Raw genomic sequence first — 21,420 nt, forward strand, 5'->3', positions numbered from 1 at the left:
AGAAGTCAAATATACGCCGACCCGCCGACTTCCGTGAATTTATAAATACGTCAACGTTACTCGCGGCGAGGAAGAAGACGATTACGAAATCTTCGAAAAATGCTCATGCAAACATATATCGGCAAATAAACTCTTTCCGCTTGCTCAGAGCGACTCGTTGGAACATTCGACATCAATTGCCGCACAGATTCATCGAGCAGCAAGATTGCAATTCGATGACAATACTTAATCGATGTGCTCTCGAATCATTCGTTTAAGCGAGATAATTTCCTGTGAGCATTCGAGACGCCTCGCCCTTTTTCTCTCGTTATAAACTATATATAATAAGATAAATGGCCAAAATAGGGTCATGTTGATTTAAAAAGTCTAATTTATTATTACCACACATAGATAGTATATTATATTAATTACATCGAACGTTTCGACTATACTTAATCTTCTTCAGCGGTGTAATTAAATGTCAAAGGGTTAATAAAGTCAAGATTAATTTGTAGTAAAGAGGATTAGAATATCTAGGCTAAGATTTTAACAAGACGTCAAGATGAATAACGTTATACTTTTATCTCCTTTTCTTAGAACTAGAAAAAGAAAGTAAGTTAAACCGAGATTAAAGTTAATCCGCATTGATAGAAGTGGGCAACATTAATCATCGATTAAGTTAGCCGGGGTGTAGTTAAAGTTGTCGCCTCCCGGGACAAGGAAAATTATTGTCCGCGGATGTATCGAGTATCGTGAAAATCATCGGGGAAACTCCGAAGAAGAGCTCCTTGTTTGGATTCATAACTTTTCCCTGATAACTTCCATTAGAGATGAAACGGGGATTGGCATTACCGACGAGTGCGCGATTCAAACAAAACACATATTTCACTTTCGCGCTGCACCGCGCGATGGCGTCGCGGTGGTCAAATCGAGCGGACAATACGAAATATGTATCGTCGATATCGATTAACGTGTCCTTCATCGGAGTAACCGTAATCGGAGTAACTCGCGACGATTACGCGTACGTGCTGCAAGCAATTCTTTGCTGATTCTGTCGAGTTACGTCCATCTCCACCAACTTAGATTAACTTTAATCTCGGTTCAACATACTTTTTATCGATTAAAAGATCAACGCTCGTTATAAGCTAAGCTATATACAACAAGATAAATGGATACGATACAGAAAATAAAATATAGAAATAGAGAAAAGCTACCGGCCGGCGTACAGTAATGATGAATCACGATCATCCCTCCGATCATCTTGCTCCGCGTGTGTACATCGTATAGGCTCGTGACTCAGGGGGAAGTATGTACAGTCCCAAGGTTGCGGAGCGGAAGAGGGTACTTAGCTTTAAAACTTTTCGCCCTACATTCGACGGCGCTTCGTTGTTCTACAATTAGTGAGGAATACGTTACTTTTGAAGGCCCGAGACAGTTTCTTATCGCAGCGAGTATACACGTTTACGTTTGTCTTCTCTCGCTATCGGGCGGGCTATTATTGAAAAAGAGAGAGAGAGGAAGGGAGGGAGGGAGGGGGCGATATGTTGACAATAAGACGCTTTTGCGCGCCACTCCGTGTTTTGATGGCGATTCGGTATATCTGGTATATATCAGAGTAGGAACGCACGAAGGGCGGCTCAGTGGCAACGAAACAATTGAAACGTAGCAGTCGCGACGTACGAAGTACGCGTCAATTCAATTCGGTCCCGTGATTTCGCTCCAGCCTCCCCTCTGCCGCGAGGGTGTCCGCGAAAATATTTCGCCGGCGATGGCGATCCTACGACGGCTACCACCCCCCGCCGCCGCCGCCGCCGCCGCCGCCGCCAACGTCCCCCGGCCCCAGCGCCGCGATACAGCGACGGACAGCGACGCCTCCGCACGGCGTCGATCAATAACACCGTCGTCGGCGACGCCGACGTCGAGAGCGTCAGCGTCGTCGCGCTTGCGAGGGAACGTCGGCGCGACGCGAGGCGTCGCGTTATCCGCGCGGAGTACCGTTACGCCGCGCGTCCCCGACGGTGGTTCAGCGGCGCAGCAGCGATTATCCGCCTCCGGTGCGGGCGTCACGCGCGGTGCGGGCGCGGGTGCGGGTACGCGCCGACGGGCATGCGACTTGGGACACTCCCGTCGGGACTTGCCTCACTTGCCCAACTTGCCGACGAGGCCGACGAGGAATCCGGCGCGTCCGGGAGCGACGGAGGACAGCCGAGTGCCGAAACGTCCTAGTTCCACCCACGACATGGCCAAGGTAAGTCCCCCGGGAAACGCAGGGGGATGAGAGAGAGAGATAGATAGATAGAGAGCGAGGGAGGAAGAAAAGTGCAGGGCATCGCGACCCGCGCGTCCACAATATCCTTCTCTCTTTCCCCCCCGCCGATACGTAAACGGAATCTGGAATGTTGTTGTCGCCTGTCGAGAGGTTTTCCCGGTAACCCGCTCTGATGCGCGAAGCGACTTGGGAAGAGAAAACGTCGTCGCGAGCGAGGTAGTTGTAAAACCTGATGACGACGTCGTAGCTCGCGGCTCGAATTAACGCGTAGCCGGGCAGAGAGGACGGGTATCATCTGTCTGTAGGACAAATAATACCCTCGACAGGCGAATAACACGAGAACAATGTTTACTCCGCTCGTATTTGCGTCTTCCCGCTGAATCGCGCGCTCGCTTCAGCGCCGAGGTGACTTTGCGGCTTTTGAATCGCGATTTTCGTTACGATCGTTCGCGAGAGACGGTGCGACCGCGACGGTGCCGCGGTGCGACGGTGGTCGTTCAGTTCTACAGCGCGATCGGGCCGCGTATCGCGTATCTCCATCAAGTGTCGCCGATGTTCCGTGTTTTCGCATCCGCGTGATTCGAGGTCTCCGTGCTTTTGAGACGGGAGGAAAACAAGGTAAAATGACGGATAAAACATGGTCGAAATAATATTCACAGCTGGGGTCGCATGCACGAGCCGTAACGCGGAGGGTACGATGCTACTTTTACATAATTTAGAGCACGTTCCACGGCGCAGACGCGGATAGATGATCCGGACATTGGCGAATTTCCCAGTGCTCCATTTACCACGCGCGAGAATACGCGCGCTAACAATCCTCCAACGGTCCAACGTGACGGACGTTGCCGAATAACGAGCTAGCCGAGCCCTCCAGGGATATATGATCGACGAAACTGTATTTTTATTAAATTAAGCCAAGGGTCAATTTCAAGAAAATCTCGCTCCGACGACTATAGGTGTCTCACGGTTTATGTCAATTTCACAGCTAACGCGTGGGAAGGTCATAAAGAAGATTCCCGAGACTTTCTCTAAACTGAGCTATAGCACCGCCTACATTATAGCACAATATCGCGCGATACTACAGGCACGCATCTCGCGAGACGTCCAATCTTCTCTTTCGAGCGAAAGGGCACCGGGGGGGTAAAAAAAACAATCGGGCAATCTCAGAATTCCCAGAGAGAGAGAGAGACAGAGAGAGAGAGAGAACCTATCCCTGAAAGCGAGTTACGGCCGCGTAGTCGCGACGCGACGGTATCGAGCCGATCGAGCCGGCCCGCTTCGCATAATGATAATAATTCGACGTCGCGTCGCTCGTGCACACACATACATAAGTACATTGTGCACATTCGGCCGGGGACGAGCGACGCGCGGATTCACGGCTTGGTGAATGCGAATGTCGGCCCGTGTTCCGGCAGGATAGAGTAATCGTCGTCGCCGTCATCGCTCGCTACGAGCCTGGCGGCCTGGCGGCGGTGGTGGCACGCGGCAGGTGTAGCCGGGGATCGCGAAGCGAATCCGGAACGTTTTATTGTCGTGCACGCCGCGTCGACCGCGACGCGCGATCCGCGGCCGCGGCCTGTCGTTAGTCGCTATCGATCCTCCGCTCCGACGCGACGCCTCGCGTAACGTAGCTCCACGCTCCACGCGCCGCGCGCGCGAGAGAGATTGTTTTGCACTCGCCTCGCCTCTCTTTCTCGTTTTTCCACCCCCTCCCACCGCCCGCGCCGCGGAAAAACTCGGCACGGCGCCGCGTGCCCGTTGAGAACTGTGGGAAGTTGGGAAGATCCGCGACCCGGTCAGTGCCGCGCGGGAGATGCCAACGACACGGGGTATGTTTTCTTCCTCTTCTCCTTCGTCGTCTTCGAGACGTAACGTCGCGTGGTGTACGTGGTGTAACTTGTTGCGAGTTTCGTCAATGGGAGACGGTGACGCCGGGCGAGATACTTTAGCGATCTCGTCTCGGGGAAGACTGTGCGTGTCAATGGGTTCCATTGAAATTAATTACGATCTCAAGGCGCGCTTATAAATGCGTGTCACTGTACGAGAGAGTCTGGGCAAGTCGCCAGTCTCGTAACCGACGCTCGTCGGTTTTAAGCTCGCGGACAATCGCGAGGACAATCGCGGCACGTTAAAATAAAACGTCTGCGATAGCTTATCTAAAGAATGCGTACAATCTCGAAAGATTATACATTTCAGTGTTTTTTATTTGAGTTTTAGCTGAATCCGATTATCGTTCGTGCAGTTCGAAGTGCGAAGATGCAAATTTCTCCCTCCGTCGACCGGACAATGATGAAACTATAGTACTCATTGTTGACACTGACACCGATAACGGGTGAACACTCCGCCGCTTACGTAACGTTCGATAAGCGAAGACTAATGTGTGAAGACGTGATTCCCGGCCAATCCTGGAAACGGACGTACATAGCTCCGAGCTTATCACCTGTGCAACCTGTGCAGCAAAGTATGAATTTGAAAGGAAAAAAAAAAAGACAAAGGGAACGCTTCTCCAGTCCGTCCTCGGGTCGCGGCAGCGTCGGATCGTAGCAAAACGCTCGGGCTCGGCGATACGATCGCGAGCGCGTACCACGGACGAACGGGAATGTATTCCATTGGAATTATAATCAATTGACCGCGGCACGCCCGCGCCGGCAACTACGCCGCCGATCTAGCGCCATGGCAGTGTGCGTTACAAGTCACGCTGCCGCGCGCGCATTATCTTAATTGCGCGACATACAAGTCGATAATTGCGGCACGGGAATTTCTGTAATAAAATATACAGTCTCGGGGTTTTTCTACCTGGATAAGAGATATCCAGGTAGCGCGCGCGGTCGTGTATTTTCTATCCGCGATTTCCTGCCTCTAGGCGCGAAAGGAGAGAGGAATTATATTTTATAAAGGAGACCGAGCTTGATGACCGCCGTAAAAATTGGGCTTTGCCTTGTAATTCATCCCGAGAGGCGCGGACGTACTTGGTTGCGCGCCCGCACGTTGCGGCAAAGGCGGGCGGGTTTCCTCTCTCGTCTCCTCTCTCGAAAAGTAACAAACCATGACTGCTCAACACGCGTCGACACAAATTGGCGCGAATTACGCTCCGGAGATAGATCCGCGCGCGATACGACCTCCCGCTACCCGCTTTGCATTGCCACTATATATTGCCAGCCGCGCGGCCTCTCTTTGCTCGGCATGCAAATTTCATTCGCGATTTCTCAACGCTGCGCGGACACGGTCGATTTTTCATTTATGATTCCCTCGGGACGCTTGCGTCGGCTCCCCTTCCTAAAAAAAAACCTTAGTTCCGGCTTATGTAAGTATAGAAATCACTTTTTGAAACCTTACAGATAATACGTGAATTTTTTTATAGATTTTTTGTAACACATAAACGCTTTCGGAAACCCTTTGGACTCAAAAGTCCCAGGTCCCAGAGTGTCCGGGTGAGCGCTCCAAAAACACGGTGTCCGCGCGGCGTTAATTCGCGAACTCGCCCGCTCTCCCTTTTCTCGCGGTGACCGCGCGAGCGTCTTACTACGTCGCTGACTCGCCGCTTTTTTTCTCCTCGCCTTGGCATTTTATGACCGCCGCGACGACACGTCGTCACCCGGCGTCCGCATACCTAGACGCGTGCCCGCGCGGGAAGATGGATTTCGACAACGACGGAGTAAAATCTAAGGATGTGAAAGGCGGCAAGAGGCAGGAAAACCGGCGTGTGGCCGTGATGATTGCTGACCCATTACATTACCGCTTCGCGTGCGGCGCGGCGTAGACGCGACGGACGCGGAGAAAATGTCACGCTCGCGCGTATCCTTCGCGTCGGGTACCCCCCGTGCTGGTATCTTTCGAAAAATATATATTTCCGCGCTGCCGCGCGCTCGTTGTTTACACTTTTGCGCGCGCCTCTAGATAAATTGGCCTGATTACCTTAGATAAATTGGACAGATTACCCGACGACGCCGCCGCGCCGTCCGCGACGAGCGGAGCTGTTACCGCTGTCATTTATCCGTGCGTTGTCTCTGCGAGTAATGAGTATCAGTCGCGGCGCGACGACAATCAGTTCGGAAAATTCTAATACGCCTCGCCCGGATAACGCAATGTCCAAAATCGGAACGTAAGACGACTCTTAAGATGTTTCCGAGACGTCTTATGACGTTTTAATGACGTATTTAAGACGTCTTACGTCCCGATTTTGGACATTGCGTTATCTTCGGGGCGGTTCGGCAATAGGTTTACGGTCGGGAGGCGCGACCCGTGTGTAGCGGTTCGCAGTAACCTAGTTCTCAGCCCCCGCACACACGCTCGCGGGCGTTCTATCGTGTTCTATCGTCGGTGAACTCACGCGAACGCCACGCACTCGTCGGTTTTACGTGCTGTCCCGTTTCTCGGATCGGGGAGAGCTATCGGCGATATATCTGCTATTATTCGTAGACACGCTAGCACAGTTCTGCCTCGTTCCGACGGTACACTTCGCATCACCGGAGGAGAAAGAAAAACAACTCCGCGATCCGTCGCGCTGAGTTATTGAGCATTTATGGCGGCGACATTAATACACCACGCGCCTCTCGCGTGGAAAGGAAAACGAGCTCGGTAATTAGGCGTAATTGTCTCGTCGTGCTCGTCGTCGACTCGGCGTTACGTATGTCTGTTACGTGGCGAAAAGAATTGGAACCGTACGAAATCGCGGTTGCTAGCGTTTAAGAGGCACGAGAGAGAGAGAGAGAGAGACGTCACGAACTAAAATTAAATTAACCAACTGACAGAAGTATTTCTGATTCATCTCTCGAGGGGTGGAGCTATTATTTGGAGGTAGGCCAAGGGCAACGGACTCCACCTTGCGCTCTCGTCAAATCGGACTTGACTTTGAGAAATAAAAAAATATATTATATATATACATATATATACAAAACTACTACTCGGGTAATTAAGCGGTAATTGATTGTAACTAGGGAGAAACTTTTTTTTTTATCATTCTACCAGAATAATGTTTGCGTGACTCGAGAAATCGCGCGCTCATATCTCATTCGCGTTCTTTTTTGTTCGCAGAACGTAGGGGAGAGTCGGATACCTGTTCCACGGGCAGCACGACCGTCGTTCTTCCCGAAATCGAGAGTACTCGAGGCGTCGAGGCTCCTGACGGGAAGTCGCCGATCAACGATCTTCTCGGGATGCTTTCAGTTTAACAACGAGGACGAGTCCCCCACTCCGCGGGAGTTCTCGGGATTCTCAACGTCTTCGCCCAACATCAAAAGTAATTCCGCATTTATAATTAATTAATGCCCGATTATGAAAGTATGTTAATGCGTGGCGCTAACGTGTGCGAAACGCAATCCCGTGTTTCAGCCGATTCGGCGGCAGATCAGACATTCTCGATATCACCCGTGTGGGACATCGACAAGAATGATGTGCAACAACTGGTACATCTCAGCGAGGAGAAAAGCAGTCTATTCAGGTATGAGTCGTACACGCGTTTCAAGCTGCAATTGTGATTTTATTGCGGGACTCATCGGTGCTTCATGTTGTATATTCTTTCGTTATAATAGGCTACTTGAAGATTCTCAGTTGAGCATGATCGAGGATGTCGGTGACAATTGTCTCGTAGAATCGGGCCTGGGCAATTACAACGATGCGAGCGCAGCGCCGCATTATTTGATGCTGAACAAACAGAATTCCTTCGAACACGACGAAAGTCTTGGTATATTGACACCGGACCAGATGACCGACTTCACGGTGGCGTTGGAATGCTCCAGGACACCATCCTGTGAGAATCTCACCGGATCGGCCGGCTCGAAATTGGCATTGACCCGAGCGTCTGCCTCGACGAGGCCGCTGGTGGACGTGGAACCCGCGGAGGAGGGCTGTACCGAGAGAACCCCATCGCCGGAAGAATTACCGCTCGATCCTAAACCCGTGGAGCCAATCAGAGGTAACGCCGTGCCGGTGAGCTTCGTCACGTCGGTCACGAGTATCACTAGTCTCGAAGCGGGCTACCAGGGAGACGGCGAGAACTCGAGACCGGCCAGCCGCGGCGCGGATCCACCATCCATGGCAGTGCCGCCGGTCAATCTTCCTGCGCCCTGTCGTCAAGATCCGATGACCGACTCGGACTTCTTCACCGAGAGCGACGCGGACGCGCACGAGGAGATCGTGCGGGGCGACAGGAAAGCGCAGGTGATCGACGGCACGCTGTTCTGCGCACCGGGTGAACGCGTATGCCCCAGCTTCACCGGAGAAGAGATGGACTCGAGCGGGATTTATTCAGACTTGGACAAGCTACAAGCACCTGGTGAACAGGCGCCGGAAGAGAACGACGACCATACCCCCGATACCGGAGATACCGAGCTCTCTCAGAGGAGTCAACCTTCACCTATCGCGGCGAACGTTATCATGAATTACTTACAGGTACATTAACGTGAAAGCTAGGCTTGAAAGAATATTTAGAATATTTAGAATTTGCGTTTGCCGAATCAAATGACGTATTTTTGTTTATAATCACTGGCGGATTGAACTACTCTTTGGTTTATTTAGAATTTCACCGATTGTAGGTAAAATATTTGTTTGTGTAGAGTCCCGCAAAGGCATCGGATGAAACGAGCAACGTGAACGACACAACGGCCTCTGTCGAAGTCACAGTGATCGAAAAAATTGAGAAAAATGAAAACATCAGGCCCAAATCACAAAGCAAGGCCGATACGGTGCCTTTGAAAAAATATAAAATGCCAAAGAGAAACGTCGTCTCGAAGATCAAGGCGATGATCGAGTCATCTCCGAAAGATGATGCGGAAAAAGAGGCGAGACGCTCTCAGAGATCAACTAGAAAAGGCGGGCGCTGGGACGCTGTGATGAATAAGATAGAGGCTGGTAAAAATGAGCAGAGAACGAGATCAGTTAGGAAAGAAGTAAAATCGAGAGTATTGCAGAATCTCACTTTATCACCTTCCGCGAGGCCAACGTCGAAGAAAGCCGGCGATGCGAATAACAACAACAATAAGGATAAACGGTAAGCCTAAATAAAGCCCTAAATAAAGCTCAATATAATAAATAAGTAAATATTATTTTTATCAACGCGCGCGAAATATTTTTTGATACAAAAATAACTTTGCCGATCCATCGATCTAGATTTGCATTTTTTTGCATCATAAATTATGTTGGAAATACTATTAAATTTTAGGAGGATGCGTGGCTGGCAAGAAATGAAATCTCCGATGCAGGAAACGGCTAGAAGTTCTGTTCGCAGTTCCATGAGCGACCTCAGTAGTGGCCCAAGTAAGGACCTGCCAAGTAAGTAGCATCCGTGTCCACATATTTGAAGAGTTTGAAAGAATATGCTAGGTCACATAGGTGAAGACTTGATTAAAATTATATTTACTGAATGACTTTTTAAACATAAATTAATACGCAAGATACGTGAGGTTTTCTCGCATGTGACTTATCGTATTGTTAGTACAAACTCTATTTGTTTACTCGGGAAAATAAATACAACGCTATGTTGTATAAACTTTAGGAATATTTTTTGTCGGCTATTGGATAATCTTAACACACACACACACACATATTAATCTCTTCGCAATTAAAGCCAGACAAAACAAATCAAAAATGCGAAATTGACCAGGCCGACTTATTGTTAGTCTCGCGTTGGACTTATCGCAAACAACGAATTAAGCAACGTGATCTCGCGGGATATTTGAACTAATTCGGAAAACGGAGTTACCTCGAAGTGTAAGGATCAGTATTTTATCTCGGCGAGAAGGATACGCGTGAGAGGAGAGATCTCTGAGTCCTTCACGTTCCGCTTACCTACCGGAGAGAAAGGCGAGGTCTCCTTATCGACCCGAGAGTAAAAGCTCGGGCCGTCGAGGATGTCGAGGAACTTTATTGCCCCTTTTGCCGGCGCCAATGGGGAGAGCACGAGGCGTCATTTTGCTTCCATTGTAGAGTAAGAGGAAGCTGCGTCGAGCCGGCGCGCATCGCGCAGCTTCGTCGCATCCAACATCCACCATCCACCCGATCCACCATCCGGTCGGCAGTCCTCGGCGGGTCTCGTGCTAGGTCGTACGGTGTTGTGTGCACGTGTGTACACATATAGACAGTGCACGTACACACGTGATATATATACGCGCATGTGTGTCTTGGATGCATTAGCCGTCTATCGTCGTCCTTCTCTCGCGAGACGCGCACCTATCGTTCCTCGCTCTCGCGCACGCAAAATCGGGTCACCGGATAGTGCGTGGCGGTGCGTGAGGAACCCATACGCGGGCGAGAAAGAGAAAGAGAGCGAGCGAGCGAGCGAGTGAGTGAGTGAGAAGGGACAGCCGCTGACAGCCGATGTCTCGTTAGCGAACGAGTTACCGAAGTGCGCTCGGTATATCCAGGCGGTGGCCCGGGAAACCGACTTGACTCTCGTTCTCTCCTTTCGAATCCGCGGTGACACCTTCGACCGGTGACTACGATTTCGCTTCGGTCGCTATCGTTCCTCGACGACGGCGGTTGTGCGCGAGAACAGGAACCTTTCCGAAGCCTCGCCTCTGCCCTGACCTATTTCCCCGCTGCGTTCTTCTCGCCCTTCTCTCCGCTCGCGCGCGTGCGAATTGTGCGTGTGTGAAAACCTGATGGGCAGGTGTTTATGCAAAAAAAATCTAATTCGATCTAAAATCTGATCCACCATCCTGCGGCGGACGATCGAACTCATCCCCCACCTGTCGCACCGGGATTCGACGTCCCCGTTACACGGGACCGGAGCCGATCATGTCGCGTCGATTCCGCGAGCGGTAACGCGCGCGAGCGGCGCGAGAGGTGCCTGTGCAAAAGGTAACCCGCACCCGGGTCCGGCGTTATCCGCCTTAACGGCAACCGCGTCGACCGGTCGACAGCTGCACGGCCTAGCACGGGTCAACGCCATTCTCGCGGCGTTATTTCCGGCCACCGCGGGACCCTTTTCGTTGTGCTTTCTTTGCACCTTCGCAAAACTATGCCCCGTCGCGCACCTCCGTCGCTCGGCGAGGATGCCCGGCACCCTTCTTCGCCCGCCCTTCCATCCCCACCCTCGTCAGCGGCAGCAGCAGGTGTACCCGGCCGAGCGACGACGACCACGTGCGTTGCCAAGGTCGACGACTGTCGGTGCGCGACTACCGGTCCCTCGATCCTCCGCCCCGCGCGGTCTTACGCAATCCCCGTCGGAATCGGCGGCCGCTGAGAGCCCACGCTGAGATCGCGCGCGAAACTCGGCCCTTTAACCGAGCGGGAAGGAAAATCGACTTCGTACCGTACGTCCAAGTAGCGGTGGAATTCACCGGGATATTATGCCCGAAGGTATTAAGCACGGTATGCGCGCGTAGGACGACGCGTGATCGCCACGTGTGACATAACAGCGCCGCGCGCGCGCCGATACGGTGCCCGGCGATCGGTGTCGGGTGTCCGGAGACGGGATACCGCGATACACAATCAGCTCTACACAACATAATCGGCGGCGGCGGCGGCGGCGGCGGCTCTCTCGCGTGACGAAGGAGAACGGCGTCGCGAGTCGCGCGATCGATCGGCATCGGGCCGCCAGACCGGAGCGGCGGCGACCGCGGCACACCGAAAGGCGGAAGATGCCCGTTGTATACCGTTGTATATGCTGATGAACGACGTCGACGCGACGGCATACACACGTAACATCGAGTGATTCTCACGCTCGGCTCCGAGACGCCGAGAGTCGAGACACGACTCACACGACGCGCGGCAGGATGAAGGTGGCACGCGCGGGGCCAGTCGCGCCGCCGTCGACGGGGATCACGGTCGACCCCGCTTACGGATTCTAATGGGTAGACGGTGAACGCGGAGGTGACTGAAGAAGATGGGTCAGCAAGGATCGAAGGACAGGACCCTCCCGAGGAGGTCGGACTTCACCCGGGACTCGACGAGGATGCGTCTCGGCAGCTTCAAACGAGGTAGAATGGGTGGAAAGGGGTTTTGATTTGGCGATCGCGTAACGGTGATCCTTCCGGTGTGCGTCGCGATAGAATCGGCTCTGTAGGCAGTATAGACTATATTATAGACGATCGCCTGCTGTTCTCCTCAAACCGTCTTCAGTCTATAATCGCTCGATCCCGTTTCCCGATGGATATTATTAATTTGTTATTAATGTGTTTATTCTTTCTGAGATTCCGGCGTGGATTTCCGGCGCACGATGTTTCACGTCGTGAATGTTCTCGTTATTTGTTTTTCAGAGAGATCACCGACGTCCGCGAACCCGCCCCGGAGATTCGTCTCGAACGGCCACGCCAGTCAGGTCCGCGTAAATAGTTTCGACGCGAAGAAGAACTGCATCGACGTGGCGACGGTGGAGCTCGGTAAATATACAACTCCGTCCTGTCATTCGAGATTATTAGGTAACTACGCCGTGTGTGGGTACGCGTGCGTGTGGGTACGGTATGATAATCAGGTGCGGAGGGGAGAACGGCAGAACGCGGCGAGGAACGGGAGCATCGTGGCGTATTTCCGGCTGGGGCACCGCTGCCGTGACGAGCGATGATGAAAGGAGAGAGAGAGAGAGAAAAAGCGTCTCTCCGGGACTCGGCCGACTACGTTTACCGGTTCGCGAATCACGAAACGACGCGTTACAGTCGGATAAGTAGCACGTACTGGAATATTTTCGAAAATTTCTCTCCTAGGGCCTTTTTCCTCCTATTCGGTCGACAGGAAGGCGCCCGCAATCATCGTTACCGCTACGTTTAACAAGAGTCCAATCGTGGCTTTTCACCTTGCTACTTTCCCCCCCAAGGCACGGCAAAGACCAGGAGAAATCCTCCGAAAGGTCTGCCGCTTGACGAGAGTCGCGATGAATATTCACGTCGACGTTTCAGGGCCATCCTTTCGCGCGGATTAGGGTTAACAATGAGGACGAGACTTCGACCAAATTTAATTAACGATTAACTTTTTTTAATTATTAACCCTTAAATGCCACCCGGGGTCCAGCGGACCCCAGACCCTTTACAATGATATATTTTCAAATGTTCCCGCCAAAAATGGAGCTCATATTTATTTATTTTTTATTTTTTTGATTTTGGAGCCAATATTTTAACTGTTGGCGATCTTAATTTTTTATACTATGTTGAAATTGAAATTTTAACAATATAAGCATTTTATTCTCTTTTCTAAGCCTTGAACAACATTGAAAATAATTTTCATAACTAAATATCAAAAAATCAATAAGTAAGGAGACATTTTTTATGCTGGGGTCTTTTAGACCCCATGTGTCATTTACGAGATTCTTGAGAGGTGTGGCATTTAAGGGTTAAATAACACCTTTGTTTACGTGGATGGAATTATTAAATTTTTGTTATTTAACATGTGAAAAAATTAGATTAGGGACAACGAATTATTATACAGTTATAAATTTCGTAACTAACGATTCTGCTGATTGAATTAATCATTGATTGATCATAGTTTGGTCAAAACCGCCCTTTAATAACTTTATCACCTGCGCTATGTTGACAATAATAACAATCCAAGTTTGTCTCGCGCGGCAAAATACAATAATAATACGCGAGGAAAAAGACCTCGGATGGAATAAACTTTATACTTGAACTTCATTCTCGTGCGGACGATAAAACGGTTCTCGCCGTACGGTACCCGGGCACGCTCGCCGGTACGCGGACGCGAGTGCTGCTGCCGTTTAGTGTTTAACATGCTCTCGTTAACGCAACACATTCTCTTTACAGAGAAGAGCCCACCGTCGGCGCGAAAGCCAGCGATAACAAGGAGATTAGCGGCCAACGCCACAGTGAAACAGAAATCCTCCGTGGCGTCGATAAAAGGTACGTTTTGACTTTACCGGATCTGGGTGACGGATATCCTCTCTTTCGGCGACGAGTTTCACCGTGACACACGACGCACGAGCCGTTAAGACCTTGTCATTTTGCGAGCGACGGTCAAACTCGTCGTTTTGCAAAAAAAAGACAAAATAAAGTGAGAATTCACGTTCGCGCGTTCGTGCTTTCCAATCCATTTGCCGTGCCACTTAATGGCAGCCGGTTTCTAAAAAAGTTCCCACGTTTATTCTGCGACACACGTACGTTTCGCGTACGCACACACGCGTGCGCGCGCACGGTCAAGCGCATTAATTCGCCCGGTGCAGTAAAACGCATCGCACGCGCTCGCCCGTGCGTCCGAACGTGTCGCGGTGTCCTCGCTACGCGTATTGTAATGCGCATACACGCGTGTCCCTCCGCGTTTCGAAGAAAGTCACGGCTTTCACCCAATAGGTAGTCCCGAGCGCTAAAAGTCAACCTGTTTACCCGGCGCCTCCGATGCTTTTCTTTCTTCTAAATCTTCTAAAAAAAAAGAATCACTCTGACCTGGTCTATCACCTGGATTAGAAAGAGGACGAGAGAGAAAGATCGCCGTCGAGAACCGGCCGTACGTCCTAAATAGTAACGGAATGGCGAAAGCAGCATTTTCTGCGCGTTTAGCTCCCGCGATAGAACGTGATAGGAGCCTGAAAGGACGCGTTGTTTCGCGGATAATCGATCGCGCTCGTCGCTCTCGCATTTCGACATTCATCGAGGTATGTCCTGAACACAAGGGACATTATATACGACCGTCGACCGTCGCGATTCGCGATGCTCGACGACCGCAAGTAAGCGCGAACACGCGCGCTTCTTCCATCTACGGGCGGTCGATTCCAAATCGGAGAACTCGAGTCACTCGGCTGTTTTGGCATCCAGGGAACGACCGGAAGTACACGATCGTTACGGAGAACTTTGCTGAGCGACCAGTACGCTTTAGAGACCCGACCAAGTTTTCTTCGAGGCGGAATCGCTCGGGAAAAGACGTATCTCTCGCCGAAAAGGACTCGCCGCGAGAGGATGGTCCATCATCGTCTTCGGCACGTCCTGGCGGTTCCACCTTGCGCGGTAGGAGAGTGTTTAGGAAGACGGCAAGGCGAATTGGACGTGGGGTGGGAGGCATATAGCTCTCCGAGGTGGCCCGTGGCTCGTGCTAATTCAGTCGAAGCGCGAACTCGGCCAGCAGATTGTTACGAATGACGATCCTGATTAGTATCGATAAGCCCGGTCAGCAGACCGACCGTTCCCGCCGCGGAAGGTGGCCGACGTGAAACGTCCCGTTTGAATGGCGCGTTCATCGTAGAATCGACCGTTAAGGATAATCGTTGAACCGACGTGTACGATTCTGTTTACGTCGCGTATTTCTTGCGCGCGTCGCGGATAAGTGTCCCGACGTAGATCCGTTCCCAAAATACTTGAGTTTTTCTGACGGATGACGTGTGTGACGGTGGGGACAGCAGGTGCCAGAAGAGAGGAAGCGAATTTTCTTGGCCGCGACAGAGTCGCCGAGTCTTTTGGCAGTTTCGCAACTGGAACTGCGCGTCGTAACGGGTTGACCTTAACCCGATGTACCTTCATTGAGCGGCGAACTTGAACAATAATAATCGCACGCTACGGCTCTTGGAAAAGAAAGAGGGCAAGAAGTTCGCTTCGCGTGAAGTTTCGTAAATCAAAATGCGACGTAAACGCGGGAAAGCTACCGCTTAGACATGGCTGGACGGTTGTTTCGTTCGTTCAATGAGTTCTGACTTTCCCATGTGTACGTGTGTGTCATGTGTCAAGATGACGCAGAGTTGACACCGATCGAGCTCGACGGAGATGGAACGAGTGCCTTGACTTTCCAAGTTCGTTCTTCCCGTCGAACTTTCCTGCCGAACTTTCTTCGACACGCGGGACGTTGCCTGTGTTTAAGAACTTTTGACAGTGTCAAACGATTTATTACCTTCGTCGTTTTTTTTACCACGTCGACTTCCCCGCGATAATTCGAGTGGTTGCGAACGGTGGAGGGGTAATAAAGGACAGCGCGCGGTGTCCACGTATATTACGTGCGATCAAGATACTTATGTAGATTGGCGGCACGTGGGTCGATTCATTGATACGGCGAGAAACGGGTGGGTCAATCCCTGACCCGTGCTCTTGCGTCGCGATTTTCGGGTATAACCGGCATCGACTGATGTACGCTCCATGACGACGCTGATTGCAGATCGTGAGTCGAAGGAGGCTCACCACAACACCACCTACACGGTAACGGCGAGGACGTCGCCGGAGACGCGAGATCAGGCCGCGCAGACCACCGTGCCCTACGTGGAGTTCCGCGTGGAGCAAGCGGAACGGGCCGCACAGGCGCTCGCGGTGAGCGTGCGTTACTTGGCATTCGAGGTATGCGTATTTTTTTTTATCTTCTGCCACTGTTTGCCTTACTACTTAACGTAAAAAAAAGAGGGAGATCTGTGCGAATCGACACGGTATAACGGTATCACGTGTCTTTCAGCTCGATGCGTTTGCCACTCCTAAACTGAAGAAGGATTTCGAGAAGCTGAAGGCCGATTGCGAGGAGATGAAGAATGAGCGATCGGCCCTGCTTTCGGAGATCGACGTTTTGCGCGCGAGATGTGTCAGCATGGAGGAGAGACTCGAGGTGGAGAGGGAGGACCACCGTAAAGCTCTGGACCAGCTTCGCGACAAGTGTAAGTCTTATATAATATATGTTTATTTTCTTCGAATCTCGGGAGCTGTATATATACACACAGTCGAAAACTCGCGATGACGCACTTTGCGAATGAAAAAAAGATTTCCGAGCTCGTCGCGGCGTGTGCTCCGCAAAATAAATGAGGAACCGTATTGTTCAGCAGACATAAAGCGTCGGATCCAGCTGATATTATTCTCCATGTTGTTCACGTGGTAACGAGCGTAATCGTCCTAATGTCGTTGCACGACACGTCACGAAGTGGAACAATTATTAATTAAAGTGAACGATTCAGCCAGTGCCTACGCGCAACTCGAATCTTTGCGATTAATCCTAATAAAGTGCCCCTCGCCCTTTTCTTTTCTTGCTAGAAGATATTTTGAACTCTACGCCGAAGGATTTAGTTCTTAATTTAGTTCTCACGTAACGTTCGACGTTTCGATAGCCACTAATTATAGATTCAATGCGTGCTGTCCGTTTAGCTACAAAGCTAAACATACTTTTGCTTTTCAACGCAGGACCAATACATTGCAATGAAATATATTTATATTAAATTATAAAATTAGAATCACATATTGAAAGGTGAAATTGTTATTTATTATTTTTTTATTATTTATTTATTCAGAGGAAAATTCTCTTTTAATGCACATTGCATTAAATAAACATTAGCAGATTTAAAAAAAATAAGAGATATAAAATAAATACACAAATTAAAAATAAAAAAAGAGAATAAGAAAGTAAAAGTAAAAATATGTAAATAAATAAAAAATATGTACAGATAACATAAAGCATGACGAAGTCACACATTAGTACACACTTAAATAAATGCTGGCAAAAAGTGAAAAAAGTTGACTATATTAGAATAAATTACTTGCTAATGTGTACATAAACGATATAAAAGCATTTAAAATTTCCACATGAAGTACGATGATTAAGATTATTATAGCGATTTGCCGTCTGTGTGAAAGTGAAAAAAATTCAAGTTAACATTCCGGTTTTCAGTGGAGGCTCACAGGACGAAACAGGTTGCCTCGCTCGTCGAAACTGTGAACGAGGAAAGGCACAAGTACGACGTTAGACTGGACGAAGTTACAAGGGAGCATCGCGCGACAATTGCGAAATTGCGCGCCGAGCAGATCAACGAGCTGACTCGTAAAGAGGAGATGAGAAGATCCGTGGTTCACGATCAGGGTGCCGCACTGATGGCGGAGATCGAGTCACTGAGATCCGTGCTCGAGCTGAAGAGTCAGGAGAACGCGGCCCTTCGATCAGAGCTGGACAGTTACAGGCGCGACATCGAGCAGAAGGACGCCTTGCAGATGCGGCTCGATATGGCGGAGGCCAGATGCGAGGACCTGAAGGCTCAGCTCCAACGGAAGGAATCCTTCGAACGGCAGATCTCGCACGAGAACGAGATGCTTCACGAATCGATTCACCAAGTATCGAAACACAACAAGCGCCTGTCGCAGCGGAACGAGGAGCTACAGTGGAAGCTGCGAAATAAGAACGATTGGGTGAGTGTTCTTGCGAATCAGCTGAATCCACGGTTAAGTCGATCCGCGGGTTCGGAACAGATGGAACACAGTTATCCGCTCGACAAGAACGGCGCTCACTCGTCGTCGATGATGAAATTCATGGTCGAGAAGGGCGCCTCCGTCTCTTGGACGCTGGAAATCGACGATCTGTCGAAGGGGACATCCGACTCGCTTAGCACATTGCCGAAAGTAGCCAGGTCCTCTGAGGGAGTGACGACAGTTTCTAGGCAAGGATCGCTCAGGCTGACGCCGAACGCTAGGCCTGCCATGGATACCAGAGCGAGATCAAAGAGCATCTCCACCACGTGCGATTCGGTGCGGACCGCGGCGGCGGAGGAAGCGGCCGCGTGGTCGCCTTCGTTTAGCTCGACGCCGGTCTCGCGGCGACGTCCTAGGAAAGAGCAATCGTCGCCTTCCTCGTCATCCTCTTCATCGTCTTCCACGTCGTCTACGGCGCCGGCCGTCAATTCCGCAGTGGCCGCCGCGGTGGCGGCCGCTGCAGCGGCGGCGGTGGCGGCGGCGGATGATTGTAACGTCGGCGGCGGTCAGAGACCCCAGGAGGCTGGCGGGGAAGCGATGATCTCCGAGGAAACGTCGGCGTCCAGCAGCGAGGACGAGTCGTCCACCGGTAGCGATATCCCTCGGCTGGGAATACAGTTTGCTTGGGGCAAACCGGTCAAGTAACACTCGAGCGAACCATCGCGGCCTGCTATTACTTGTCTACGCGTTCCTTCGCCCGCGTAACAATGCTGTTTTTCGAATCGCGAGTTATCGTACGGCCGCTGTCTCTGTTCTCTTGCCTACACAGTGGAGTCGTTCCTCGACGTGCATTCATTGCGGACCTTCGTTGATCATTCCCCCTTCGTCTGTTTGCAGATACGTTTTACGTTTCGTTATTGTGTAACGCCGGCACCGCGCCTCTTTTATTTTTCCTTCTCCAACCGATACACATCCGGCCGAGGTTTCGAGCGAGAGAGGAGTGGCGTTTACATTTTAAGCAAACGTGCCGCGCGATTCAAACGATTCACGCGACTCCGGAGTATAACGTTGTAAGTTAGTGAGATGTTTAAGAGATGAATTCCACGATGTATTTTAATGTTACGACTGTATAAATTAGACTAGTACGATTGTTTCCGTGGTTTTCTCAATTTACGAGGACGTTTCATCTTCCCCGACACACACACACACACACACACACGATTTTTGCATTGCGATTTAAGGCAGCGTGGATTTAAGATTAGGATCTTCGAAATCCATTACGTAATGATTTTCCGATAATGCATACAACGAAACTGCTTCGTTTGCTGTAATCAAGGCAGCCGTGCCTTTCTTCCGGGCAATCTTTCGCCTACGAAGTTCACGACGTGCAGAGTCACGCAAGAAAATTCTCCATTTTCGTTTTCATTTGCGGCTTTTTTTTTCTTTTTGAATTTTGACGGACATTGAAAAAGGGAAGTTCAATGTCGTTCTGGCTGACAGGCTTTTATTGCGGATTTTTCCGAGAATTTTACCGGATATCCGACTGTCTCTGGACACTTTTATAATTACGTGAGTACGTTTTATAAGCGTCACCTATTTTTCTTTTCGTTTTTGGTACAGAGACCACGTAGTATTTGCGGAGATAAAATATATAAATATATATAAGAGCATGACAAAAGAAAAATATTCCTCGTTCCTCGCGATCATGCCGATTTCGTACTTGTAAGTCGATTACTTTACAGATGATGCGCGTCGTCTCTTGCGTTTTCCGTTTGTTGCGTTCTCGAGAGAAAGGAAAAAAAATCTGACTGCCGGAAACTCTTCGCCTGCGCGACGTTTATCTTGTAGCGCGCCTTCGCGCGCAGCGGAACAACCGAATTCGCGGATGATCTACCTGGTAGATGCAGCAGAAAGAGCAGTGATAACCATTTAGCGACAAACTTGTAGCACGTTCCGACAAGAGCGTTAATTTCACAGTCCGTTCCAATAGATGAGTGGGTAGTTTAGATTATAAATGAGGGAGAGAGCATCGCGCGCCCGACACACGGAAGCCAAGTATTACTCACCGAGAAAGTATGTTTTCTTTTCTCATGTGTGCTGATAAGATCGATGTATTATATACTTCTCGAATAAATAAGTATCATCTAAATTGTAGAGCAATCTGGGGAGATTTTCCGTTTGTCCTCATCGCTACGATTAGCTAACGAGTCCGGGAGTTCGTACTTCGGCTCGACTCGACTTTATTAATTGATCCCAATTTCAGCCGCATTCGAAATATTTTGGTAAGAATATGTATCGTTATTGAGTTGAGATCGATCGGCAGAAAATCATGAGAACTTACGCGTGACATTTTTGTGTTTTTTATAATGAACAGAATGAGTTTTGAATTGCGATGCGATTGCTTGATTTACATAAATTAACTCGCGCAAGTTGAAGGAGAAACGCGATTAGACTGTTGAAATCATTAATTAGATTATATACCACTGTGATGTCCTTTTTGTTTGAAGATTAATAAAGCGTTTTGTTATGCAAGTCGCACGCATCACCTCATTTTTTTTTCCCGCGACGCTTAAAGCAAAGATATCGCGCCTGTACAATTTCAGTTTTTGTTATTACGAATAAATAACGTAAATATGGAGATTACGCTAATGTAATGTCCACTTTGGAATCAAGACGAGTTTAAAGTCTTTGTTGCGGCGACGCTGCACGGGTTTGTCGAAATCGCATCTATTCCGGAATTTACAATCCGATTTTCTACTTTATTCACGCGGTTAGCAAAATCCTGTTGCGGTTTCTTCGAAACTGCGTCCGGTCTTTTCGAAACCGCAGTAGGATTTTGCAAACCGCATGCGGTTTTTTGCAAACCACGTTCGGTTCTTTCGAAACCGCAGCGAGTTGCGAAACATGCGGTTTTTTAAATCGCGTGCGATTTCTTCAACGCGTGCGTTTTTTTTCAATTGCGTGCGATTTTTTCAAAATAGCGTGCAATTTCTCAATATCGCGTCCGGTTTTTTCGTAAACGCGTGTGCGGTTTCTAAGATAAGATTGTCTCAAGTCTAACGATCTTAAAATATACAGTTTAGCTAATAAAACGATCATATAGCACCTCGAAATCGTACTCCGAGACACTAAAAAATTTAAAAATATAAAATCGAG

General features: G+C 49.8%; 1 protein-coding gene across 2 annotated transcripts; it reads left to right on the forward strand.

Annotated features, from left to right (window-relative positions):
• The first annotated feature begins 1,647 nt into the window (after window positions 1-1,647).
• Window positions 1,648-20,424, forward strand: Toc (toucan). Of its 2 annotated transcripts, XM_071705445.1 has the most exons (11): window positions 1,651-2,227; window positions 7,283-7,487; window positions 7,580-7,688; window positions 7,780-8,638; window positions 8,803-9,236; window positions 9,408-9,517; window positions 12,445-12,567; window positions 13,939-14,034; window positions 16,268-16,443; window positions 16,556-16,751; window positions 17,753-20,424. In XM_071705445.1, the coding sequence occupies exons 1-11, from the start codon at window positions 1,748-1,750 to the stop codon at window positions 18,967-18,969; spliced, it is 4,005 nt and encodes a 1,334-aa protein (XP_071561546.1). In that variant the 5' UTR covers window positions 1,651-1,747; the 3' UTR covers window positions 18,970-20,424. The 2 variants fall into 2 exon arrangements, with proteins under 2 accessions (XP_071561547.1, XP_071561546.1); XM_071705446.1 differs by lacking the exon at window positions 12,445-12,567 and having other exon boundaries at window positions 1,648-2,227.
• Window positions 20,425-21,420: the final 996 nt, after the last annotated feature.

The sequence above is a fragment of the Temnothorax nylanderi genome, unplaced genomic scaffold (genome assembly GCF_030848795.1).
Source record: "Temnothorax nylanderi isolate EJ_2023f unplaced genomic scaffold, tnyl_v1.0 TNYL_tig0046_pilon, whole genome shotgun sequence".
In the NCBI taxonomy this organism is placed as follows: domain Eukaryota; kingdom Metazoa; phylum Arthropoda; class Insecta; order Hymenoptera; family Formicidae; genus Temnothorax; species Temnothorax nylanderi.

What these genes read in the sequence shown, in the direction of transcription:
- Toc (XM_071705445.1), top strand. Translation starts at nt 1,748, where the DNA reads ATGGCGATCCTACGACGGCTACCACCCCCCGCCGCCGCCGCCGCCGCC. An exon ending in AACAACAATAAGGATAAACG is followed by an intron (nt 9,237 to 9,407) that starts GTAAGCCTAAAT and finishes ATTAAATTTTAG; the next exon opens with GAGGATGCGTGGCTGGCAAG. An exon ending in CCCAAGTAAGGACCTGCCAA is followed by an intron (nt 9,518 to 12,444) that starts GTAAGTAGCATC and finishes TTTGTTTTTCAG; the next exon opens with AGAGATCACCGACGTCCGCG.